Below are 26,380 nucleotides of genomic sequence, written 5' to 3'. Positions count from 1 at the left end.
GCCCTGGAGGACGCAGCTGGGTTGGGAGGAGGTCCCTACCTCCTAATGTTCGGTTGCCACAACACCACAGTCCTCCCCACTTCGGATAGCAGCGCATGGCCAGTCTCCACAGCCTCCACCTCCCAGCCGCTGCCTCTCCAGCAGGGCTGCCATCCTGTGCTGCCTTACGCTGTAATCACGACGGTCTGCCTGGGCTTCCGCAAGCAAGTGGCCTGTCCGATGCCTGCTCACCGCTGCCCTATCTCAGCTCAGTAACCTCAACAGCCAGCCCGGGTGGCACTTCCTCTCCAAACCCCTCCTGTTTTCTACAGTATCTGAGGGACTGTGGGCCGGGCCAGAGGACAAGGGCCCCTCTACCCAACCCCTGCCCGGGCCCGACCCTCTGTGGCACAATATGAGGACCCTGTGGGCAGAGCTTTGGTATTCTGTCACTGCCCAGCACCTTGGGGACTGTGTGTGTGTGTCCCCCACAGGCAGACTGTCGCACCTCCTTTCTGGGCCTCGGATGCTGCCTATGAGCAGGTATGTGGAGACAGGGCACCTGGCGGTGATTTTCACATCTGAAAGTACAATCTGCTGAGCTGTGACCCTATGCTGGGCCTGCATGGGGCTGGCCTCACAGCTCTGATTTGGGCTACAAGCAGGACACCACCAAGGTCCTGACGTCACCAGCAGGGGGCAGGCTTCCCATGGCGCACCTCAGGGTCCTGCTGGCTACCAAGTGTAACTCAGCTTTGTCTAGACAGGGGAAGTGGCTTGGTCCCAGGACAGAAGGCGGTGTATGGTTCAGGAGTGTCTCACCAAGAAACAGAGAATTTCCCTCTAACATTTCAGGGGCCAAAGGTTGAAACCAGTGTCTTCCGAACCCCCAGAGGGAGCAAGGAAGAAGTCCTGGCTACCTCCTGCTGACGCAGCCTCGCCCAAAGCCCCCTGGAAGGGGAGGAAGCAGGGTCTCACCTGCATACTCGCCCATGTTGATCTCCTCCTCAAAGATGTCACTGAACCCTTCTCCAGAATTCAGGAGGTCCAACCGGCCATCAATGAACTGTCAAAAGGAAAATGCCAGGATTCCTGTTGACGCCAGGAGATGGGACAGGGTGGGGGAGCCAGCCGGAGGGGCACCTCAGCGGAAGAGCAAGGAAGGAACATGCGTTCCAAGCCAGGAAAGGCCTTCTGACCTCAGCGGTTCCCGGAAAGTGTCAGTGAGCAGGTGTCCTGGAAAGCTCTCTGCACCCAGCCCCCTCCCCTCGCCTGGGGTCTGGATCCCCCTCCCTGCCTGCAACCTCACAGGCACTTGGGGGGTACAAGGCAGCTGCAGAAGCTTGCTTCTCCATGGGGAGGGTCCAGCCCAGGCTGGGTACCTGTTTGAAGAGCTGCAGCTGCGTGGCATTCTGCAGGAACTGCCTCATGGCGCCGGAGCGGTAGTGGGACACGAAGGCCTCCTCGCAGAAGGTGATGGGCTCCTCCTGGGGAACGAAGCAGGGAGAGCGAAGGTCAAGGGCGCGGAAGGCAGTGGGTGCTTAGGAGCCTGCAGAGCCTGTTGACTGCTCAGCTGGCAGTTCTCCCAGATGCCACTCTTATCCCCACTGTTCCAGGAAAGAAGAGCCAGGCCTCAGAGTTGGCGGTAGCCATTCTAACTCCGGAACCCCAACGGGCCACCTGATGTCCCTCCAGGGTGCCACTTGTGCCACTTCTCCTCTTGCTTTTAGGAGTAGGACACCTTAACAGAGAGAACCTGAGGCAGGACAAGCCCGGTTCCTAGGGCAGAGGGGGGTGGACACTGGCCGGGATAGGGGTTGTTACTACCGTCCTGATGGCTGCCCTCACTGCCCCTCCCCCCCCACCTACACACACACACACACACACACACACACACACACACACACACACACACACTCCAGGCACCAGCCACAGAACAGCCTGAAAACCACTGACGCAGGGTCCCAACTACTAGCAAAGTATGACTGTAAAATAATTATTTATTCTGAAAAAGGAAGGGATGATCAGAAATACAATTTAAGCATCAAATCCGGAGAAATTAACGCTTTGATTCAGAAGCTTGCTTTCACCAAACTGTATCTTATCAGTCAAAAAAAAGAAAAAGAAAAGAAAAGAAAAGAAGAAGATACACTCGGCTTAAACAGACAAAAAAATAATGCATCCTCGCAGAGGTGTACTTCCGAAGCCTGTGGAGAATGGTCCTGGCCTTGAGGTTAAGGTGCCCCTGTCCACTTGGGACTTGGGAGTGGCCGGGTTCTACACCCAGCTCTGGCTCCTGACTCTTTCCTGTTAACGGGGATCCTGGAAGGCATGGTGCTCGCTAAAGTGACCGGTTCCTGTCGCTCATGTGGGAGACCTGGGTTAGGCTCCTGGCTCCTAGCTTTAGTGCCCAGCCCAGCTCAGGGCCTCCGTGGATGGTCGGGGAACGAATGAGCATCTGGGAACTCTTTTCCCTCTCTTGCACAAATGAAAAATAAAGTTTCTAAATTAGTCTATTTTGGTGTTTATAGAACGGGTGGGGGGGCAGGTGGAACATTGTGGCCCCACAGTGTCTAACAGGGGCATCCCACAGGGGTGCCGGTTCAAGTTCTGGCTACTCCACTTGCGACGCAGTTCCCTGCTTACTCACAAGTGCTTGGGGTGCTGCCAGCCACGTGGGAGACTCAGAAAGAAATTCAGGCTCCTGCCTTCAGTCTGGCTTAACCTTGCCTGTTGTAGCCATTTGGAGAATAAATCTCTGCCTTTCAAATCAACAACAACCAAAAAAGCCTTTAAAAATATAGTTTTGAAAGCTAGGCCTAGATTTTAAAAATTTCCCTTTCTATGTCGATGAAGTTTTTGAAGATCCCCCGTAGGTCTCAGGTTCCAAAACTTGCTGACCAAAACCCGTTTAGTTCCCTTCTTGTCTCATACCCGTCCTGAAGCGTCCTTCCAGCCTGACACCGTCATCTTGACTTTGAACACATTTGGTGAACTTGTCTATACAGACAAACCTTTCAATTTCAGCAACGTGTTTTTGATTCTGAATGATCACACTTTCATATCTTGGGCTGATTTACGGGTCAACCTCCCTTCTGCTAATCACAGGCTTGGGGGCCAATGCAGGCAGCTTCACTTTTTTTCTGTTTTATCAAGTTACAGGAGTGATAAATGTGCATAATGCCAGCTCAGCAACTGGGCAGACTTAAGGCAGGAGGGCTGTAAGGATGACTCCAAATTATTAACATAGGAAGAAAATCTATTTCTACACAATTATATCCAGTTTAAAAATGATCTGAGGTAGCTTACATGAGTACCAAAAAAACAGCAAACAATAACAACAAAAACCCAAGGCTAGAATATCATTAAATGTATTTTATATATTTACCAGGGAAAAGAATATCTAGATAGATAGGTTCTAGACGGTTCCTACAATTCAATTACAAAATTAGCTCTGAGGGCCCAGCACAGTAGCCTAGCGGCTTAAGTCCTTGCTTTGCACGTGCCTGAATCCCATATGGGCACTGATTCATATCCCAGCAGCCCCACTTCCCATCCAGCTCCCTGCTTGTGACCTGGGAAAGCAATTAAGGATGGCCCAAATCCTTGGGACCCTGCACCTGCATGGGAGACCCGAAGGAGGCTCTGGGCTCCTGGCTTCAGATTGGTGCAGTTCCGGCCATTGTAGCCACTTGGGGAATAAATCAAAAGATAGAAGATCTTCCTCTCTGTCTCTCCTCCTCTCTGTATATCTGACTTTGCAATAAAAATAAAATAAATTTTTAAAAATAATGAGCTCTGAATTTCCTGGCTGCCAAAGCAAGAAAGGAAATGACACAAATTTTACAATTACGTATGGGGGAGAAGGAAGCATAAGAAATCCTTAGGGAAAAGAGCTCTCCATGGCATTTTACACAGATTTTCCTGTATGTGGATTTTACACCTTGCATGCCCAACAGAAGAGGGGCCAGGTATTGCTAACCAGCAGGAGTCCAGAGAGAATTCTAAATTCTTGGTGACCTGTGAGTTTTGCTGCTCGCCCCTGGGACTTGGGGTAATTCTGTCTACAGGTAATGCCACCCCATGCTCAGCATCATTCATTAACTGTTGACTCCTGTGAGTGCTCTTGGCTCAGTCCTCACTCAGACGCCCCACTGGTACTTAATAAACTCCAACTAGTCCAAACCCTCGATTACTGTTCCACCAGGATCACTTATTTTTTTAATAAGATTTATCTATTTTTATTGCAAAGTCAGACACATATACAGAAAGAGAAGAGGAGAGACAGAGAGAAAGATCTTCCATCTGATGATTCACTCCCAAAGTGACCACAACGGCCAGTGCTGCACCGATCCAAAGTCAGGAGCCAGGAACCTCCTCCAGGTCTCGCACGTGGGTGCAGGGTCCCAAGGCTTTGGGCCATCCTCGACTGCTTTTCCAGGTCACAAGCAGGGAGCTGGTTGGGAAGTAGAGTTGCTGGGATTAGAACCGGCATCCATATGGGATCCCAGCACGTTCAAGGTGAGGACTTAAGCTGCTAAGCCACAGCGCCAGGCCCCGGGATCACTTCTTAATGACCAGACTCCCCAGCTAACAGTTCATTTGTCAGACTGCCACAGTCTCACCAAGCCACCTGCCAAGTGTGTCACGTGCCCATCTCCGGCTGTCTCGCTGCACAGGCCTGGACTGTCTCAGGAGAGGGTCGGTTACCCATCCCTCTCCAGCCTCGCCTTGCCCAGTTCCCTCCTGCTGGAGTAACTTCCAAAATGCAGACCACATCAGGCTGCTACCCTGCTCCAGAAGTCAGACTGCATCAGACGCCGCCTCTGTGTGATGGCTGATTGACGTCCGTCCCCTCTGCGTCCCCTCTGCCCACGGCCCTGCAGGCTCCGTGCAGGAGAGTGGCAGCTGCTTTGCTCAACACTGCACACCTCGCAGCGTGTGGCACACACAGGCGTGCTGGGAGCACGGGGAAGCAGCTCCTCAGTACGGCCTTAGCTCACCCCACCTTTCTCTCCCAGAGCCCTCCTTTATTTACCATTTACAAGAGAAAGAGACGGAGTGCTCCTGGCCACTCCCCCAACACTTGCAGCAGCCAGGGCTGGGCCAGGCCAAAGTCTGGAAACTTGTGACATGTGGGCACAGGGCCCAGAGATGTGAACCACCTGCTGCTTCCAGGGTCTGCATTAGCTGGAGCTGGAGTTGGAACAGGACTGGAAGGGGGTCCTAGCCACACACCCGCCCCTCTCCCCTCAGGAGTCCTTGAGGGGTCACACTGCCTCTGCTCTCATGTATGACTTAGCTTTCAACCCGGTCCTGTCCTTTCTCACTTTCTTGCTTGCTTTCTCCTGTTCTACTCCTTCCGCCCTCACTGTTCCCCCTTGCAAATGCAGGCCCCGGGGGTGCGGGGGGCAGTGCAGACCCTCAGGGTGCTCTCCTGCCAGGCTCATGCTCTCAGGACCCTGTGGTCCCGGTGTGGCCCAGGGCAGGGTCGAACTGCAGGGAGAGTGGCAGGGACCTCAAATCGGGGAAGGCCTGATGTCCATTTCTGGGGGGTGACACACACCTGGATCCTACACCTGTGCCATCAACACAAACAAAATGACCCGAGCACAGATGGGAAAGACTGTATGAAAGCGTGGCGAGGGGTAGTGTTTTCTGCCAAGGGCTTGAAGAACTTCACGGGCCCTGAGAGGCAGACACGGGACAGGAGGCAAGGACGAGGCTGGCAGGGCACAGCGGAAGACAGGAGAGGAGACTTTTCCCAGGGCAGCAGGCTGGAAGGCACACCAGGAAGTGGGCGCTCTCCATCTGGGCAGCAGGTCCCCATGCTTCAGGGCCCGACACTTGTGGCCTAATCCTGCTGAGAGGAAGTGACGTGGTCCCTGGCAGCAAGCAGAGGTCTGCGTGGCAATAGGTACTGAGGGCTCATGTCCCTGGAGCCACCACTCAGGTGTGCTGATGGTGACAGCTGCAACAGTGCCCCTTATAGGGGAGGTTTCACATTTCTTACCTTGTAACTTTTTAAAAACATTTAACCTTTCTTCTGGATGATTTTACATAGTTGATTAGGGTGATAGGAAAGTGGGTGAGACCATTATTTCCACATTTTCTTTTTTTCCTTCCTTCCTGTAGCCCCGTCATTTTAATACTTACAGACTAGGAAGTGAAGGAAGACACCTGCCGTAGGGGACACGAAATGTGAGTGGCCTTCAGAGTTTACCACCTGGTGGCCTCAAGGCCCAGGTATCCTCAGCATGCGTGTGGTTTACCATAGACCTGGCTTTAATCGAAGGCTGAGTCCTAAGCGTGTGTCTGCGGACGTCTGCTGGAGAACAGGTGGCTTCCCTTTGAAGGTGTGACCTGGCGGGTTCTCACGGACACTTTAGGAGAGCACCAGCAGTCCCCGGAGTCAGCGGACAGCAGTCGGGGTTCTTGCTGCCGTGGCCAGGGAGCAGGATCCAGCAGCTCGTGCACCCTGCCCTGTGCTGTCTGTGGTGCAGCAGGAGAAGGCAGGGTGCCGTGTCCGCTCCCCGCTTCGTAATAATAAGCGCTGGTTTCATTCCCTGATTGGGTTGATTAAACCTTTTGTCTTCCTGGGTGACACTGTAGGCGCGGGGGGAGTTGTGGGCTAGTGGCAACGTGAACCCCGGGCTGGCAGGCGTGAGCGCCCAAGCCGAGATCGCATTAGCTGAGTTTGCCATCCATGACCCACAGGACGATCAAACATAGCTGCTTAACCCTATCAAGGACTTTGCTACAATAAAAAAGAAGAAAGGAAAAGACAAGTTGCACTCCCAGGTTGTCTCCTTGACGCATGGAATCAATGGAACATTCCATCGCTCACAAGGGGGGCTCCTGGCGAGCAGGTGATGCTGCGGATTCCAAAGGCTTTGGACGCTGCTAGAAATGAACGACTGTCCAAAGCATCATCGGTCCTGGGCATGAGCATCATCGCCAGACGCTGGCCGTTTTCCTTAGGCACTAACCCGTCCTGCACAGCGTTAAAGCCTGGCTTTCCTTTAGGAATGTAGCTGTTAGCAAAATATTATCCACACACTCACTGTGACAAATGGGGGTGGGGGGGAGTCTTCAGTTTATAGGCTCAACTTAAAATTAAAAACAATCATTTTGGAAGACCTAGCCGTAAGTCCAGATTATTTTTAAGGCACCTACTATGTGCTAGGTTCTATGGCAGAGGAATAGTAACACAAATAAAACAGAACTCCTAAAAATACTAATGAAATGAGGAGAGAGGGTGATGCAAGAATGGCAGGATGCTATGCTTGCAGCAACATTGTTCACATGAGTCGGAGGCGGAAGTAACCCAAGTGGCCATCCATGGGTGAGCAGATGGGCAGAAGGTGGCACGCACCCAAGGGGGCGCTGCTAACTTCCCCAGTAAGGAGTCTGACACAGGCTACCGTATGGATGAATCTGAGGATAAGATACTAAGTGAGATGAGCCAATTGCTTAAGGACAAATGCAAACTGATTCCCTGCGTATGAGAGAACTGGAGGAGTCAAGTTCCATAGACAGCAGGAGGGTGGCAGTTAAAAAAATTAGATGCTCTGGGGTTGGCATAATGGTACAGAAAGCAAAGCTGCTGCCTGCAGTGCTGGCTCCTCAGCTTCTGATCTGGCTCCCTGCCAATGTCCCTGGGAGAGCAGCACAGGATGGCTTCAGCACTTGGGCCCCTGCCACCCCAAGGCCGGATGGTGATGGGATTACTGCTCCTGGCTTTGGTCTGGGTTAGCACTGGCTACTGTGGTCCTTTGGAGAGTGAACCAGCAGGTGTAAGATCTCTCTCTCTCTCCTTTTACCTCAGTCACTCAGCCTTACAAACATATATATATATATGTTTAATGTATATATATGTTTAATATATATATATATATTAAAGTTCCAGTAGTCAAGGAATCTTTTTAGTTCAGGAAACAAAGAACTGTCTGAGGGTGGCAGGTGGCTTAGGGGGCTGGTTCCTGTCTCTGTTGGAGGTGCACAGGTACCTTTCAGAAAACTCAAAACTTGGGTCTTGACCTGATCCATTTAAGGTGGGACTCAACACGGTGGGGAGAAACCAAGCCTTGGAGTCAAGACACCCGCACTGGCTCTGTGACTTGGGGTGACTTTGTCTTGCCTCATCTGTGACAGCTGCACAGGGCAGACCCCTGCCGTAGGGTCCCTTCAAACATCTGACTAGATCACAGTGGATAACTTGTCCCATAGCCGATTTATGACAAAGCCCTGATCTCCTTCAGGGCAAGGATGGGTCTTGCCATAGCTGGCAATGTAACAGCGTGACCCAAGGCAAAGCAAATCTGGAGGGGAGAGATGTGAGAACAGAAAATGAGGGGCCCTGTCGGGCTCTCATGGTCTCTTTCCACACCTACCATGGTGCTATTTACTATTTAATGGCATTTCAAGAGAAAAATACAATTTTAATTTACTAGCCTGGCTTTTATTGTTTAATTTTCTATTGTGTAAGTCTAGTGTTTTTTTTTTTTTTAATCTACCATCCATCCTTGCAAAATGCTAAGTTATATATAGAGGGGAAGAAACAAAGATAAACAGATTTTCCATTTGCTGTTTCACTGCCCAAATGGCTACAAAAGCCAGCGCTGTTTCAGGCCCAAGTCAGGAGTCTAGAACTCCAATCGGGTCTCCATGTTCTGGGCTGTCCCCGTGCCCCATTACTTCCCGTACCCTTGTTCCTGTCTCTCTCTTAATCCCTCTTCCTGGAGTTCCTTACTTGGTGCCTCCGGGTGAAGAGGCCCTCAGATACCACCGTGCCTGGACCAACTCGCTGGTGCATGGCGGGCTCCCAGAGGACAGCTGTGGTCAACTGCTGCTTCAAAAAGAAGCAGGAGGAGGGTGTGACATCTAGCTGGGTTTCAGTCTACTGGGGCCCTTGCCGCTCCTAAGGGACACCTTGGGCAAGAGACTACTCCTCTCAGCTCTCGTGCCTAACACCCTGCCTTGGCGGGTGGGCTGTGTGATTCAGCAGGGAGGAGTGAGTGGTGCAGCTTAGCAGTCCTCGACCTGGATTGCACATTAGCACGTATCAGGATGTGTTGCAAATCAGCAGTGGGCTCAGGTGCAGCCAAGGCTGATGGCCCCAGTTCGGGATCAAGGCACAAGGCCCAGAACCATGAACAGACATTGTAAAATTCAAGAGCAGAGAAACAAGCGTGAAGAAAGCCAGGAACTTGGTTCTATTTATCAGCAGCAGTCCCAGTCCAGTTGCCCCTGCTGGGACTTCTGCAGTGGTCAGCATGGAGGTACGGGCGTGGTGGGCTGAGGCTTCTCACACTCACACGGCCTGGGAAATCCCAGTCAACAAGAAAAGGCTCAGAGTGATGGCTGGCCTGTGTGTTCCGAATCACCATTCACTGGAAGGCAGGAAGGCGAGTGGGAGGGGCCAGCAGCAGGCATGAGTGTGGACAGATGGCGGCCAAAGTTGGACCAGCACCTGCTCAGGGCCAGAGCACCTGCACCCTTAGCCTCGCTGACCCTTCCCAGCACTCGAGACTGCACAGGCCACTTCCACATGACAGCCAAAGAAGGGAGCCACACAGGGGGCAATGCTTTACCCAAGGTCCGAGAGTTCACGGTCTAACGACCTGCCAAGTCCAAGCACACTTTCCCACCCTTGGAGGTATGACATGGTGCACACTGGAGGACCTCAGGGGCCAGCCACCTGGATACCACTAGGGGGCTTGGGAAGGCAGGTCATTGCATGGCCACAGTCAGATGTCTCTGGCTGGACTGGGCCCCGCCACATCTTGGGGTATGATAAGGCCAAGACAGCTTTCTGAACCATTTGTATAGTAGCTGAGGCACGACAGGGATGGACTCCCAGCCCGGGCCCCTGTCACTGTAACAAGTCCTAAACAAAGAATCAATGGGCATCCCATCGTGGAGCCAGCTCGGGGTTGGGATGATTTAAGTCAGGGGTGGGGAGGGGTAAACATGGGTGTCCAGTGATTTGTGGGGTGCGGACGGCCAGGCTGTCAGCAGTTGCCCGCACTGGCCAGCAGCTCTGGTATCGACAGAAGCCCCCTCCCCTCCCTGCTCACTAGATTATAGCAAAGACATTCAAATCACAGGCACGCGGCCCACGCCTCGCCTCCTCTGTGCCAGCAGCCCCTTCCTTCTGCATTAACCGAGACAAGCAGGGAGAAGTCAGGAAATTCTGATTAGTGCAGGAACGGCAGATGAGCTGGGAGGCCCGTGGAAGCCGAGGAGACACAATGAAGTGGGTCTTCATGCATACTAGCTTAAGATTTGCCTTCCCCTAAGAAATGCAGATGGGAGTCGGCGCTAAGAGGGGAAAGCAGGTGCAGTGATTAAAAAAAGAGCTCCCGCTCGCTGTGCCAGGCGCCTTTCCATGCATTATCTCATTTACTCTGCACGGCATGCAGGCGCACAACCATCTCCATTTTACAGATAAGGACATTGAGGTTTCCAAAAGTCAGGGCCCCTGCCTGCGGCTGCAGAGCCGGTCAGCCAGGCAGATTGAGTAAGGAGTGAAGGCTGCCTGACCGGGGTACTGGCTACACAGGATTCTTTCTGGCTATGGGAAATAGTCATGGTATCTGACACATCAGTCACCAGCCAGAGTTACTCCAGAGGTGATTCGGGGAGATGATGATAAGGTGGAGATGAAGAGAGTGGACTTTGGGTCCCACGACAGTCCTGCTGGGGTCATCTCCTTTCCCAGCTGATACCATGGGAATCATGACATCTGCGTCCAGCTCCAAGCAGTCAGAGCCGTTCTGGAAGGCAAGTTCATGGAGGAGCTATCCCGGAGGAGAGCTGATCTGAGAGAGATGGAGGCTCGGCTGGTGCTGCAGCAGGGGACAGCTCCCTCTTGGAGACTCACACTGGGATCCTGAGCTCCAGCACCTGCTGGTTCCACCCTGCAGGGCAGCTGGACAGCTTCCCCCCACACCCCCTGCAACCCCTCAAACCTCAGGGGTGCAACACAGTGAGGGTTGCACTCCAAAGCCACAGGGGACAGGGTTTCTCCTGAGCTGACTACAGATAAGGCTTGCTTTATCCACACAGCAAGGAGAACACAGAGAGATGGGCACCCAGGAGAAGCAGAAATCAATCCCAAAGGCAACTGACAAGAGAAGCTGGCATCAGCGGTGGCAAAGGGAACGGTGGGGGGGGGGGACGAGGGGGCGCGTGTGTGGATCAGAAGTGGTACAGAAAGTCCCAAGTTCCATCAGCTCTCTGGGGCTTTGCAGCATGGTCCCCACACTGTACCATCAGGCTCCCTCATTTGTAGTCCTGTCCAGCACCGAGCCTCCAGTGCCTGGCATGGGCTGAGTGCACTGGAGGCTCTGGTGGGGCATCCCCGGTGGGAACAGACAGTGGCATGGTGAAGTGGGAGGGACACAAGACACCATCGTGACCTAGGTTCCCCTTCCTCCTTTGGGCCTCTGTTTACTCCTCTGCATAATGGGAAGGGCAGGGCATCTTCAGGGGCTGTCTGATGCCAACACACATCCCCTTTAGACACACAGAAAGCCAGTCTTGAGGAGGTTGCCAAGGCTCTGTGCCCCTTGAAGTCATTTTCCCACCAGTAATATGGGGGAGCAACTTCTTACCTCTAGGGCTATGTGGGGTTCAACAGTTCAGCTCAGGATCCCACCTGGGGTGGGAAGGGGTGGCTGACAAAGACCCCTTCCCACCCTGTGCTGCTGAAATGCTCTACCTATAGTCTGCATCAAGCCACTGGGACAGCATGGGCCGTGTGCGCAGTCACATGTTGGGTCAGCAGAGGGGACAACATGACTTGGGGCAACAGCAGAGGGACTTCCAGGAGCCCCCTTGCCTGGGTCATGGCAGCCCTACTATGGGGACAAGGAGGACCGGTTGTGAATTGCCCAAGGCCCCAGAATGGCAAAAACTACAGCTATGTCTGACCCCGAGGCCCCTGGTATAACATCCAGAACTCTACACGCTCGGGGGGCTCGCATGCATTTGTCCTTTGGGCTTCCAGAGAGCCTGATATGATGGCTGATGCATCAGGCCTTCTGAGCCTGTTTTCCCAGCTGTAAATTGGGATTTCCATCCGCTTGACAAAGTGCCAGTGCTGAGTGGCACACAGCAGGCACCCTGTGCTGGGCAGGGTCCTCCATGGCTCTTTTCTGATGCCCAGGGAGAGCTGGGTTCCACATCTTGTATTCCTTCCACTTAGCAGATATGTGAGGTTAAAGTGACCATCTAGGAGTCGGGGGTGGGAGGTGCGGGGCAGGGTGTGGTGGGAAAGGAGGAGAAGGAGGAGCAGGGGGAAGGCATGAACATAGAGCAGGGCTCGGAGGAGGCCAGGCCTGGGCAGTGCAGGCAGGAACGGGTGTCGCTGGGGTCTGGGGCGTGTCCCAGACTGGGTGTGTGAGGTATGCTGATCCTTTTTCTTACTGAGGCATCTTCGTGATGGTCCAATACCCAAGAGCAGCTGGACACCGCATATATAGAACACATCTGGCACAGGTTCCTTGGCACATGCTGGTGGCTTGGCCCTGTACCTACACCGAGGCCTGGACAGAGCTTCACATCTTCCAGGCAGCAGGAGGCCCCACCTACTGCCAGTCTCATCCGTCAACAGCCACCGTGTCACACTCCTGCCCCTTTGCTGGGACCCAGACACATGTCTGTACACCTGAGTCTGTAGACACACATGGAGAAGAAAGATGGGGAGGCGACCTCACAGTTCCTGGCTCCTCCAGAAACATCCTGCATCCCGGCACATGGAGCCAGCCCCTGTTCTCCTCGGAGTGGGGGTGTCTGCAGGTCTCCGGCTCTAGTACGTGCTGTGTACTGCTGGGAACCCCTCCCACCCCAGGCTTCTCAGGCTGGCTGGCCCTCTTTGGGGCTCCACAGTCCCTGGGTTCCACAGCCTTGGTAGCCATTTCTTGAGTGGCCTGGCTGCCCGTCGGGTTCCCTGCCCCCGACCCAGAGGGTATAGATGGCATCAGGTTTGCCTCTGGACCTGCAGTTCCTGGCACAGTGGTCCAGTGAACAGAGGCTCTGACACGGGCTGTGTAAACTATCCTATTGCAGGTTTAGTGACAAGGATGGTGCTGAGGCAAACAGGGTGGGGAGAGAGAGAGCCAGCCTGAGGTTGCGAGAAGGAGGCGGCTTTGGGGGAAGGAGTGAGAGATAGAGCAGGGGCTGTGTGTGTGTGTGTGTGTGGATGTGATGTGCGTGCGCTGGGAGGGGTGCGGCGGGTGGGGGGAGGCAGGGAACCCCATCTAATTAGACCACATGTGCTGAGCAGCATCTGGCTTCAAGCGCAGCAGTTTCCGCCGCTCCCGGAGTTGTCGTGGAGACAAGCACATGACCCGCCTGGAGCCGGAGCTCAGGGGCAGCAGTCCAGATGCACTCCTAACGCATTCTGACAGGGAGCAGATGGGCAGTTATTTGCAGGGCCAGAAAATGCCAACGCGGCTCCCCCGCAGACCTACGTGCCCTGGCCGATCGCCTTCGTCTTGTAAAGACATCCTCAGCGGCCCCGGAACCACCCGTCCCAGCTCCGGGTGAGAGTTGATGCCCTGGAGTCCCTTGACCGGTCCCGTGTCCCACCTCCTCCTGTGGGCAAGGACAGGTCACAGTCCTAAATGCAGGAGACCCTCCAGAGCCGGCTTCCCTGGTGCAAGCTCCCCACTCCGTTTTTGACACTTGCAGCCCTGACCTGAGTGATGCTGGCGGGGGTGGGGGTGGGAAGGTCCTGTGCTGCTCATTCTGGCCTTGGGTGCAGGCTTGGCTCATCCAAGCTCAATCAATCTGTAAAATGGGGTTTGTCACACTCACTTTCACGGGACTTATTCGAGAGATTTCAGAATTACAAAGGACCCCTTGTGTACTTGCAAGCTGCTATAATGATGGTGATTTTTGACTGAGATATAAATAGTTTCCAAACCTCAAAAATTCCGATTATTAGGAAAATGACAGAATGCTGTATTTTATTCTCCATGTATTTGGTGAATATCTCTCATTAATGCCTTTGGCAAGGTGGGAACATGCTGGGTGTTATTGGAAAGCTGGACTCTAATACTTGTCAGTCAGCAGCTCAAAACCCTCCTGGGCCTCTGTGTCCTCATCTGTAAAGTGGGCACATTCATGTGCTGGCTCCTGAGGATAGAACCGGACAATGCAGGAAACTGCTCAGCACACATCAGACACTCAATAAATGCCAGTTTTACTTCCTTTCTCTCCATTCAATGGAAGCAAAAAAGAGAGAGGTTGGGAAGGGGCGCAGTGAGAGGTGTGAGTCTAGCCCAATGGGGCTGTGTGGCCTTAGGGACACACTCACGTGGCCTGTCCTGGTGTTCTCCCTAATGCTGAAGAGCTTGAGGCAGAGGGTATCCCCAAACAGGCTGTGATGATGCCATCTGCCTTGCCCCCTTCCGGTAGGACTGGCTGGGGTGCCCGGGCCATTGCCCCCACCCACTCCCATAGTGAAGTGCTGGGTGCTGGAGGATGGGCTGCTCCAGGCTCACACTGGCTGATTTACAGAGCACGGTTGGGGGGTCCCCGCTGCCATTGTAGTTGCAGGTGTGTGGAAGGTGGGGAAGATTGCTGATATGGGTCCTGGGGCTGCCCAGCAGAGGCTAATGATTGTTTAAGCAAATATTAATAAGAGTCACCCAGCCAGCACCCATGTGGCAGGCCTGTGTGTGCGCCTACACAGGTAGGGCGAGTGGCAGACTACATACCCCCGCCAAGGCTCTGCATGCGAGAGGTGACCGCCCCAGGTCAGGGAGTCGATGCAGTTCTCCTGATCACTTGACCCACAGGATGTACGCGGGGAAGCCAGATTTGGTTCAGGCCTGACTCCCTGCTGGCAGGTTCTGGGCAAGCCTCCATCTCAAAGTAGGCATGTGGAGGCCACTCACCTTGCCTGGTATGTAAGAGTGCCAGGGCTGGCTGGCCAAGTCCTCTCAGGCCCAGCCCTCACTCTCTGAGTTTCCTTCTGTATCTGTTTGCTAGACTTTTTTTTTTTTTAAGTTATTTCTTTTTATTTTACTTGAAGGGCAGACTGACAGATGGAGAAAGATGGTCCATTCGCCGGCCCCACCCCTCAAATGCCTGCAGCAACCGGGATTGGGCCGGGCAGCAGCCGGAAACCTAGAACTCCACCTGGCATTTCCATATGAGTGGCAGGGACCTAGGTCTTGAGCCCTTATCTGCTGCTATTCCCCCTGCGTGTACAGGAGCAGGAAGCTGATCAGGAGCAGAGCAGAGGGGACTTGAACCTGGGGCTGTGATGCAGCTTGTGGGGCATCCTATGTGCTCATTTATAGTATCCCCACGGGAACCCTGTGGGCTTGCGGGTGAGGTGCTGCGGCTATTTCACAAGGGGGAAACTGAGGCACAGAAACCTGAGGGAGGGAGCTTCTCGAGGCTCATACAAGCAGATCTATCAACTGAATGTCAACATGGGAGTGGAGTGACTCCACATAGAGCCTGGGAAAGAGCAGGCTCTTGGAGTCTCTCTCCCTGGGTCCTGGGGGTAAAGTGGTCATCGCCAGGTGGAGGCCCTGGGCTCTGACTCCCTAGACCTTTTCCCTGAGATGCTCCACACCCAGGAACCTGAACTGCACTGCCTTCTGCAGAAACCCCATGGGAAACCCCAGCTCCCCAGCCCCCAAGTTGCAGACACATTATTAAGTCTTCAAAAGGCATCTGGAGGCTGCCAGGGTTTAAACATCTGGTGATAGGCCAGAGATGAAGTCAACAGCTGGGGGCATCACAGGGTAGAGCGGAGGGGGTGGACTCCGAGCCACCTGCCTGTCCGAGGCTAGGCCACAAGATAAAGGCGGACCTTGCCCACATGAGGCCTAGGAGGGGTCTTGTCTCTGGGAAGAGCAAATGCTCATCACAGCCACAGCCATCTCCAAGCATCCCCTACCTGTGCTGCCCACGTTCGAACACAGCTGGCTGTGGTCACTGACAGAGCTGCTGAATGGGGCAGCAGGAAGCATGTGGGCACCTGCTGGTTTGCAGCGCTTGAGAAAAAGAGCCATGCGGACAGATGTGCGGATTGCTGGAACCACACACCGATCTAAGTCGCCATTCAGGTGGCAGGTGCTCAGGGCTGTACTGAGGTCTATTACAGAGGTCAGTGCATGTCTGAAAACCTTCATAATGAAGAGTTGGGGGGCAGGGGGAAAGAACACAGGGGGATGTGAAGTATCGGGATTTCAGATGTGTAGGAGGGGTGATGTGCTTGGTCACGACCAGACACGGGGCTTGATCTGCTGCGGTGAGGAACTGGAGTGAGTTATGACAGAAAGCCCCTCGGAGGAGCAGGGTGCAATGGAGCAAGGGAAGGGCAAGGATTAAACATGTGAGGGCCCCTCGGCCGCGCACAGACACACAGACAACCTGTGCCTGGCCTCGGAGGGCGGATACCGGCCTTTCACAGATCTGAAGACCAAGGGCTTCGGCTCAGGTCTGGAGGACGAGCAGGTGGGGTTTCACACATGTGCACATCTGAGTCTGAAGCCTTTGGGCTCTGCCACCTTTCAAAGGGTCCCTAACATCACTGGGTGGGTCTCAGTTGCTCTCTGTGAGGCTGGAGGAGAAGAAAGCGATATCCCAAGACTGCTCCCTGCACTGGTCATTCTTTGCAGCCCTGCCCCTCCTCTGCCCAGGTCCCATGACACCAGCCAACCAGTTGCTATGCTTTCAACCCTTGTCGCCTTTAAGGCGGCTTTCCAGTTATGACCTTGTGTAGCCTGCACACTGCCCTGAGAGAGAGAGATGGCTCTGGAATCTGTTGGACCCGGAGGCTTGGGCTTCCCTCCACCCTGGGGTGGGGCTTGAGAGGCAGTCTGTTCACCCAACCTTCTACTTGGCTCTGGCTGGCATGGGGCTGGGGGAGGCGTAGGAGCCAGTTTGGCAGAAAGCAAAGAAGGAGCTGCCCAAAGAAAGCATTCAGATGCCAAGGTTCTGACTGGAACGTTCCATGCGCAGTCCCCCTGCCGTCCCCTACTTGGCCTGTCTGCACTGCAGGACCCTAAAGGCCTATTTGTCAGCAGCTTCCCTGTGGATTGGCTGAGTCCCCCTCCTTCTGGTGGTACAATCACAGCCTCTTGCTTCTTGTCCCTTTAGAAGCCTGGCCAGGGGACTTCAATGGTCAGAAGAGAGATGCTGGGAAAAACTCCCATTTCACACTGATGAACGGGTGGTGAAGGGGCAATGCAATAGAATCTGTTTTGTTAGCACTAGATTTCCTGGGTTAGAATCCACACATACACTAAAAATGTGCATTTCTGAAAACAAAGTGATTTGAGGAGGTTGTAGGTCTGCTGACGGACTGCCCACTTCACCTCCCAAACAGTATTCTTCACGTACCCTCCATATAATCCCTGTGGGGTCCAGGCTCTCTCCACTCAGCCTTGGCAGCCTTGGGGCCCTTCCCAAAGCCCCAATCTTGCCTTGGTGAGAAGCCCCAAGGCACTTCCTGATGTGGCATGCCAACTCCTAAGGCTTTTCTGCCACCCCTTGCTGCCCAGTGGGAGGGACCCTTAGTCATGAGCAAACTGTCCCCAGCTTCCTGCCCACTCTACTCCCCCCAGACTCCCTGCTTTTACTCAAGGCACTGGCTGGGTCTGGGGTGCTCCTTCCTTGCTCCTCCCTCAGCTCAGCTCCCCTGCCTCTTACGAGGCCACACACTCAGGCGTCATGGCCTCCTGTGGCCCCCGAGATGACCTCTCCTTCCTATTCTGTGGCAGTTACCTGCCTACTGTCTGTCCCCTGCCCCACCTTCAGCTCTTCTGAACTGGAAAAGATCCTCTTCCTTCTACACGGTCCCCTTACTGAGCCTACAGCCTGGCACAGGATCCACATGGAATCAGCACATGGAGTTGCTTCCAGAGAAACAGTTCATAGCTGACCTGTGCTGTCCCAGCTTTCTTCCCCAAGTGGACAGACTCGCTGCAAGACTATAATCACAGTCATTCTATGCACATGAACTATTGAAAAAAAGAGAGAGAACATAGAATGTGCTTAGTCCTGACTGCTCCCTCCATACACACCCCACCTGAAACCTGTTTACAGTCGTGTCCACTGTCAGTCTGAAATATCACTGTCCAGAAGCATGGCTGCTGCCAGGAGAAATGTACCTTCAAACTCCAAATTGCAGGGGATTCAGCGAAGGGAGGGGCGGTAGGATCTGCAGAGGCTGAATTTGGGGAGGACAACTATGGGGCTGTGGGGCACTCACCATGGCTATTAGTCAGTGGCGAGGGTGCAGGGACAGATGGCAAGGAACCCCAGAACAGGGAGCATGCACAACAAACAGCAGAGCATGGTGGTGGTGGGTAGGACGTGGCACTGACTGCCCACCCAGGCCAGGTCAACAGTGGCTGGCCACGGGGTCGCATGCTCAGCCTTTGCCAAGCTGAATTACAAACAAGATGCTCAAGGTCCTGAGAGATGACGGAGCCCAGAGAAGGAGTGGCGGGGCAGGCCTACCCATGGCTCTGTCACCAGCCAGTGCCAGAGTAGAGGTTGCAGCAGTCACCTCCGACCCTGTTAGTTAGAAGTGAAGCGATCAGGGAGGGTCCCTTGCCTTTCGTTTATGAAAGCACCAGGGGTCAGCCCCTGGGGGGCTACTGAAGTCAACTCCCAATGGGCCTCCAGCAGCTGCACAAAACTGTGATTACCACCTGGGAGGAGGGCCTTGATGGGGAAGCTTCCAGAACTGGGTGCCAAGATGAGGTGTGGAGGCAGAGGCAGGCTTGCCGGGGCAGGGGTGCCTGTGAGTAGAGATGGGTGGGGATGCGGGGCTCCCTAGCAGCCCCTGGGATGGAGGAGTGCAAAGAGAGGGTGCTCAGATGGGCAAGAGTCACCACAAGAGCGAGCAAGCAGGCCAGGGACGTGGGCCTCGGTGGCCCTGTGGGCCTCACATAGCAGAAACTGCAGCAACTTGAGTAGGGTAGACATCTGCCTTGGTGAAGTCTCCTTTTGGCCTGGGTGGGATAGTGGTCTGCCATGGGGTGCGGGGGAAGTGGCTGCCCATGGAACAGCTCCTAGGGGGATCCAGGTAAGAGGAAGGTGTGTGCAGAGGAGGCTGCAATGGGAAGGGGGACAACCCAAGAGCCTCTTGGGGAGGTGAGAGTTGCCACAGATTCTGTGACCCAATGCATTGAGCCGACTGACCAGGTCCTCCCTTCCCCCATCAAACCGAGTGACCTAGGGATGCAGGGAGGATCAGGTGGGATTCCTGGCAGAATCCTCCTGCCAAGGATGGGCCCTGAACACAGTTTTCAGGGATGCTAATGAGCTGGGCCTGCTTTGAGACTCTGGTCAGATCCTCTCCAGACCCCTGGCTCATGACTCCCACTGGCCTCTGCCACCTGGGGAACTGACCCCAGGCCTGGCAGAGCAGAGCCTTGCCGGTTGCCCTTGGTGCTCACCACCTCTCCTTGAGCAGCTTGGGACCCCCGGCTGGGCCTGTGGACTCAGCCCAGATGTTCTTGGCTGAACTGACACCTGCACACCCAGCATTCGCCAGTCTGTCCTGCGCTCCATCTGTTAGGACTCGGGCCCTGCTCAGGATGGCTTCTGAGCAGGGTGTGGCCTGAGGAAGTGCGGGCTCAGGGGAGTGTGCCAGAGGCCACCACCCATGTGGGATCGCTCGTGGCTCTAAGCCTGTTCGCTGTCTGAAAGACGGGGTGAGCATGACCCACTTAGGAGTTGTGAGGAACAGCCTGATTTCCACATAAAGCTGACTTGGGACTGACCATGAACCTCCCCTGCTCCAAATGCTTCACTGGCATTCCTGCTTTCAGGAGGTTGTCCCTCTAGCCGACATTATGCACCTACTGTGTACTGGGTACCATCCTGGAGGTTGGGTGTGTTCAGTAGACAGGAAGCCCATGGGCTTGGGGGTGCTGGCAGTCCAGGAGGCTGTTGGCCTGTCACTCCTGATAGACTGGGTGTGCCCTCAGGACAGGGGCTGTCCTGCTACCTCAGGACCCCCAGGATGAGGCTGTGCTTGAAATGAGCAAAGCCCGAGGCCTCGGGAAAGCGTGTTTCTTGGAAACCAAAACCTTCTGGGTGTGGAAAGAGTTACAACCGCGCGTGTGTGGTTATAAACAAGCTCTGTTCGGCTCGGCACTAGCACTTGGGCGTGAGTCACAAGGCTTAGCAGGTGTGGGCAATAATTAAAGGCTTCAGCAATCTACCTGGGCAAGGTATTTTTGCCTCTTATTCCAAAGAGGAAACTCTCTCTATGGAGAGCAGAGCAGCTCATTAATGAGACTAATTAGGTGGAAAGCGGGTAGAGGCTGGCATCAGCTGCAGCTTGGAGGAGTGCATCGTTAAGCCCTGTAATCTCCTCCGTGGAGCTCCAGCAGGTCCAGCGAGGCGGCCGCAAGCGGGGCTCCCGCACCTGAGTTTCCAACTGCACGCTGCTGAGGGCCTCACCTCTTCCCCTGCCACGCTCCACCAGGAGGTGCCCCCAACACACACATGTATACAAGCCTATACAGACATCTATCTACACGTGCGTGTGTGTGCACACACCCAGCACAGGGCCCAGCTGCCTGGGAAAGAAGCCAGCTTCTAGAAGATGCTTTTCTCTCGGTGCCTGCTCACGTTGGAGGAGTATGTGTTGGCTTTACAACAGGGTGCCCTGGGTGTCTGCAAAGGATCAAAGAATCTCCTTTCTGGTCTTCACTTGCGGAGGGCAAAAACTCATGCCCGGACTTCCAGATTGTTCCAGCCACCTGCTTGTGTTCAGCTGGCACTGGGCAGGCTTCACTTTCTGAACCAGCTCGCTCCCTCAGAATCAGGGCTGAGCCTCAGTCATGCATCTAAGGCCGGCATGTCTCAGGTGCCACCAACACATGGGGCAAGTGGCAGGACATCTGGGGGAGAGGGGTGGGTGGGGAAAGCAGAGGGTTTGGGTTTGGCTCTGGCACTCGGTGGAATTCCACGGCTTTGGCTGAGTCCCCACTCTCGCCAGCCCATAAGACTGGGCTAGCTGGAGCCATTTGTAACCATTGATAACATTGCTCATTTGGAATTACTGTGAGTTTAAAATTTCAGCTGAAGAGGTAGGGGCTGAATACTAAGGAAATGGGGCAACAATGCCAATAAAAGTGCCACCCGTGGCTTCCCTTAGCCAAAGGACACTGTCCTTGGGCAGAACCATAGCCCTGCACCCCAAGCTCAGATGGTTGGCACCACTGGCCGTGTCTCTGCCCCCTGAAACAGTGCCTCACCTTGGCTTCAGGCTTCCTATCTCAGCTGGATATCCTCGGAGAACTTGGGGCTATCAGATGGAGGTAGTGAAACACCCCTCTGACCGTCTAGATGGGGAGCCACATCTGACAGAAGCAGCTCAGAAAGTTGCCACTGATTGCATTGTGTGTCAGGCCAGCAAGTTCTGGACGTCAGCTTGCTGCTGTCATCCCCTTTGTCCTCAGAGTCAAACACAGGTGTGGGCACCCTGGCCAAGCCTTTCCTGATGTCCACCTTGTTACCCTTGCTGCCTTACATCATTTACTACAGCTTCTCTAGTCCCTGCCCAGTCACGAGGTGGGCATGTGCCCCAGGTCTGGCCAACAGTGACTGGATTAGGATGGTCAGAGGTGACGTAGGTTGGAGCAAGCCATTGCCTCTGGGGGTAGACGCACAGACACTGTAAGCTGTGAGGATGACATAGGCCCTGCTACTTCCGCTGCGAAGCCAGAGAGGATTTGAAAATGAAGCCAAAAGACAAAGGCAGGCTGAGCCACAGAGCGGCTCCGAGCAACCACATGGCATCATTAGAATTCCAGGATCCAGCCACAGTAGCAGGAAGTGGAGTCGCAGACTTTTGATGAAGTATGCCAAGAAATTCACCCTCCCATCCTTTTTTCTTTTTCTTTTTTCTGGCTTCCTCTTGTCTGAGTTGGCCTCTTAGTGTCTGCAATCAAAAGAGGCCAAGCAAGGCTCAGCCAAGCCTAGGGTCCATCTGGTCCACCTGCTTGGCTGCTTTTCCCTGGAACATTACCGCAGCCCCTCTCACAAGGAGGGTGGAGGCTTCGTAACCACTCCTCCCTCAGGTGCACCCATCATGCACCAAGGTCACACTACCTGGTTGTTCTGTCCATAAACCATAAGCAAAGACTAGCAGGACCAGGTCCCAGGGCTGCTCTCAGACCACCCACCTATGACCCCAATGCCTCCCTTAGGTGCAGGCGGCCATGGGCCTCTTAAAAAGACCCCTGTTTCTCAAAGTGCTCCTCCTGCAATCCTTGACATGCTTCTCCACTGTGTTCTTGGTCCTTATGACAAAGGACACAAAGACAGAAACATGCATAATGTCGTGGAAAATCAACAGCTTCACATCAACTGTGAAACAAGGGGGTGAGGGGTGCAAAGGCTGGGGAAACAGGAGACCTGCTCCTATTAAACACTCCAGGTGGTTTTCTGGTGTGGAACTCCTGCTATTTCTGGTGCTGGTGAATACTACTATTCCCATGTTACATGAGGAGGCCCTGAGCTTCACAATGGGTTAGGCAAGCCGCTTTCCAGCACACAGCTTGGCAAGTCTACCACCTCTCCACATGTGGCAAGGCCCAGCTCCAGTGCTCCCTGTATGACCGCATGTCCCCATCTGGACCCACCAACTCCTGTTAACAGGTGCCCTTCTGTTGGTGGCTCTGGGGAGATTCCCACCAGTAGCTGGGATCCTCGTGGTTCTCCTATTCTCCATGGCTTCTCTTTCTTACAGTTACTTATGCTCAGCTGTAGTTGGAAGATATTCTGTAGAAATTTCTAGAAACAATCCGTAGTTTTAAACTGGACACTATTCTTAGTAGCATGATGAAATCTTGCACTGTTCCACTCTGTCTTGCCCAAGACAAGAATCTCCCCTTGCCTGTGTATCCATGCTGGAGTCACTGCCCACGTGTTTGTCACACTCTGGGACTCAGTGACGGCGCAGACAGCCTCACAGGGCTTGCGTTCAAGCAACCTCAGCGACAACACTGCCATCAGCCACCCCACTTCATCTTATCACATGGGTGCTGCATCACCTCCCTCCATTGCCACTAGAAGGTGAGTAGACACAGTATTCAGAGAGGGGAAGAGAGAGAAAGCTTTCACATAACTTCTGTTACAGTTATATTTTTGTAATGATCCTGCTTTCTTAGCAGCTATGTTATCCGTCTCTTGGGTCTGAAGTTTAGTTCTATTGGCTTTCTGTTATACATGTGCGTGGGTTGGGAGCTATTAGGGTCAGAGGGCCACTAGGAGCTTTGGCGCTGTCCTTTGCAGATAGGGGGCAGTCTTGCAGTGCTTCCCCTCTGGCGCCCATTGGCTCCCGGTGGGGCAGTGACAGATGGTCACAGGAGTAAGCAAATGGACAATGGAGTCACAGGGTGAGCTGAGGGCCAGGCCCCACTGCTCCTCCTTGTACTGCCCTGGCGCCCGCTGGCACCTCCGAGCCCTACTCTTGTTCTCCCAGGAGAGCGTCAGGTTGGGTAGCAGACATTGTTACACGACCAGAGGAGGCACGGACAACGGTAATAAATATGTAAAACCCGGAATTCATTACAGCCAGCTAATTCCACATGCAAAAGACACTGCATCCTCCGAGACGGCTCCCGTGCGGAAGGCTGCTTTGCGGTAGACAATTTGACAAGTGGATTAGGGCCATTCAGCCCAACCCGTGGAATCACTGTCCCCTTGAGGGGCCAGAGGTAGCCACTAGCCTTGCCATCGCTGCTAATGTTATGACCATGGGCCATTATCCAGCCTGCCTCAGGTTTACTCCTGAAAGAGACCTTTCCCCATGAGGCCTCTATGCCCCATGGCACCAAGAGACCCCTGGACATGAACCTCAGTCTGCAGAGCGGAGGAGGTAGTGCTCTTGAAGAGGCCACATTCAAGCCAGGTACTAACCCTCAGCCCCAGAGAAGGGAGAGCTTGCTGCCTGCTGGGAAAGAGGGTGAGGTTTCTGACATGGCCAGGCAGGAGGCCGGAGACTGCTGCCCTCCGCTTCCCACACTCAAAATGTGCCCTGTAGTGAAGGTTCCAAAGGTTAGAAAGGCTAAACGAGATTCCCCCTCTGCCCTGTGCCAGTGGAGAGAACACCGTCCTGTGTTTCTGTCTCTCATACACACACATACACGCTGTGTTTGAGACCAGAGACACAGGTCATGGTCAAGCACACGACATGTTAGACCTGCACCTGCTACACAACAGAGGAGGATGGTGGAGGCAGCTGGTCCAGTGTGTCCTGACTGAGGAGGCCAGAGGCTACAGTGCAGGGCAGCTGCGCCCTTTGCTCTGGTGCCTGCTGGTGTCATCAGCGGTGGCTTTATGGGCCAGGACAGAATGTGCCCATCAGCTCTGAAAGGGAGCTAGCGACAGGGAAACCACACCATCCTCAGGAGACAGGGACAGTGGCCGATGCTAACAAGGTTAAAAGTGATGTTGGAGGAACTATAAGTTCTTCCACCTGGGTTCAAACATACTGACTGCAGAAGTCCTAGTTAAGGCTGGCTTCTCCCCCACCCCATTTAGGATTTATTTATTTTTATTAGAAAGGCACATTAACAGAAAGATTTTCCAGCCACAATGGCTAGAGCTGAGCCAACCTGAAGCTAGGAGTCAGGAGCCTCCTCTGGGTCTCCTACGTGGGTGCAGGATCCCAAGGACTTTGGCCACCTTCCTCTGCTTTCCCAGGACGTAAGCAGGGAACTGGATCCAAAGTGGAGCAGCCGGGACACAAACAGGTGCCGATACGGAATGTCAGCACTTGCAGGTGGAGGATTAGCCAGTTAGCCATTATGCTGGCCCCTGACCCATTTAAAAAAAATGGTGAGGTGCAAAAGGAGGCAGAACCGTGTACTCTATACCTGTTCAGGTTCAAAGGGAGAGGAACACTCTGCTGTGGTGACAGAATGAGAGCCACATCCCAGCTCAGGGCAGGCTGAGGGAAGCACTGTCGTGTGTACACAACTTTCGGTCAAAAGCACCAAGCCAATGGGTTCTGGTGAGGTGTTTTATTGTATCTGATATGTAAAGGTTCTTGAAAAAGTTTATGGAAAAAACAAATTAAAAGTTACATCTTGTAGGAAAAAAAATTCAAATCTATGCATGGTCTTTTCCTTATATGACCCATGAACGTGTTGAAAGCCCCTTGTATACTCTGATGTCAGCATGAAATCATCAATATAGAATGCCATGAATGAGCTCTATATTGCTGTTCTCATCTTTGGCCTTAGAAAAATCTCCTGCTTATACCACATTTCCCTATGGACCTAGTGCCCCATAGACACAGGTAAGCCAGACTGCTGACCCAGACACGGCAAGGCCAGGGTGGGGGAAAGTAGGCCAGAACCTGTGCCTGATACAACTTTTGTGATATCAGGGATTTAAGAGAGACAAACTAGGTAACCAACCCTACGATGGGGGATGTGGTGCCCAGTGGGGGACAGGGCTCATTCCCCAGCAGATGCTCTGTGTTCAGGGAACAGGAAACTCTAAGAGGGAGCTTCCTGGGCCAGGGCGGTGGGGTAACAGACTAATCCTCAGTCTGTGGTGCACCGATTCTAGTGCTGGCTGCTCCACTTCCAATCTAGCTCCCTGCTTATGGCCAGGGAAAGCAGAGAAAGGTAGCCCAATCCCTTGGACCCCTGCACCCAAGTGGGAGACCTGGAAGAAGCTCTCACCTCACAGCTTCGGACCAGGTCAGTTCTGGCTGTTGGGGCCATTTTAGGAATGAACCAGCAGATGGAAAACCTCTCGCTGTCTCCCCCTCTCCCTCTCCATAACATTGACTTTCCCAGAAAAATGAAAACTTAAAACAGAACCAACCAACCAACCAACCAACCAAACAAACAAACAAACAAATGAGGGAGTGTCCTTGATATGAGACTGCGAGCCAACAGCCTCAGTTGGCCCTATCACCTCTGAGCTTTCAGCCTTGGGGACACAAGCAGGATGCCCCGAAGAGGCCAGCCACTCCCTGCCACCCAAACATACTCAAGGCTGCCTTTCCTCGCAGCATCTTCACAGAGACTGAGGCTTCCTCTGGCCAACAGAGTCCCTGCTGCCAGGCAGCCCACGTGTGGACAGCCACGGGAAACACAGGAGTGCACAGAGTGTCACTGAGCAGGGAACCTGTGTAAGGCACGCCCTGGCACGCCCAGGCCTAAGGACACTTGCAGGCTGCCCCTAGGAGCTGCAAGCCCAGGGGCATACAGCCCATCCCAGAAGCTGGGAAACTGGCATGTCCCTAGCTAGTGAACGAGCTGTGACCCTCCACACCTGCCACTCCTTGTCACCAATGTTCACCCCCAACCTGTTGCTTTGTGACTTCAGACATGTGAGTTTGTGAGTAAGCCAGTGAGGGGAAGCAGAAGCGCGGACGGCAAAA

The 26,380-nt window shown here is 53.9% G+C and overlaps 1 protein-coding gene across 3 annotated transcripts in view; it reads right to left on the bottom strand.

Moving 5' to 3' along the window:
- Window positions 1-26,380, bottom strand: part of DENND1A (DENN domain containing 1A) — a 486,903-nt gene that overhangs the window by 52,144 nt on the left and 408,379 nt on the right. For all 3 annotated transcript variants that reach the window (XM_040963819.1, XM_040963821.1, XM_040963820.1), the window contains 2 exons: window positions 1,362-1,466; window positions 958-1,045 (listed from right to left, as the gene is read on the bottom strand). In XM_040963819.1, coding sequence (XP_040819753.1) covers window positions 958-1,045; window positions 1,362-1,466 — 193 coding nt within the window. The remainder of the gene's footprint in view (window positions 1-957; window positions 1,046-1,361; window positions 1,467-26,380) is intronic.

Source organism: Ochotona curzoniae, unplaced genomic scaffold, assembly GCF_017591425.1.
Source record: "Ochotona curzoniae isolate NIBS_2020 unplaced genomic scaffold, NIBS_Ocur_1.0 scaffold_3208, whole genome shotgun sequence".
NCBI classification, from domain to species: Eukaryota; Metazoa; Chordata; class Mammalia; order Lagomorpha; family Ochotonidae; genus Ochotona; species Ochotona curzoniae.
This window is presented reverse-complemented; position numbering and strand designations above follow the sequence as displayed.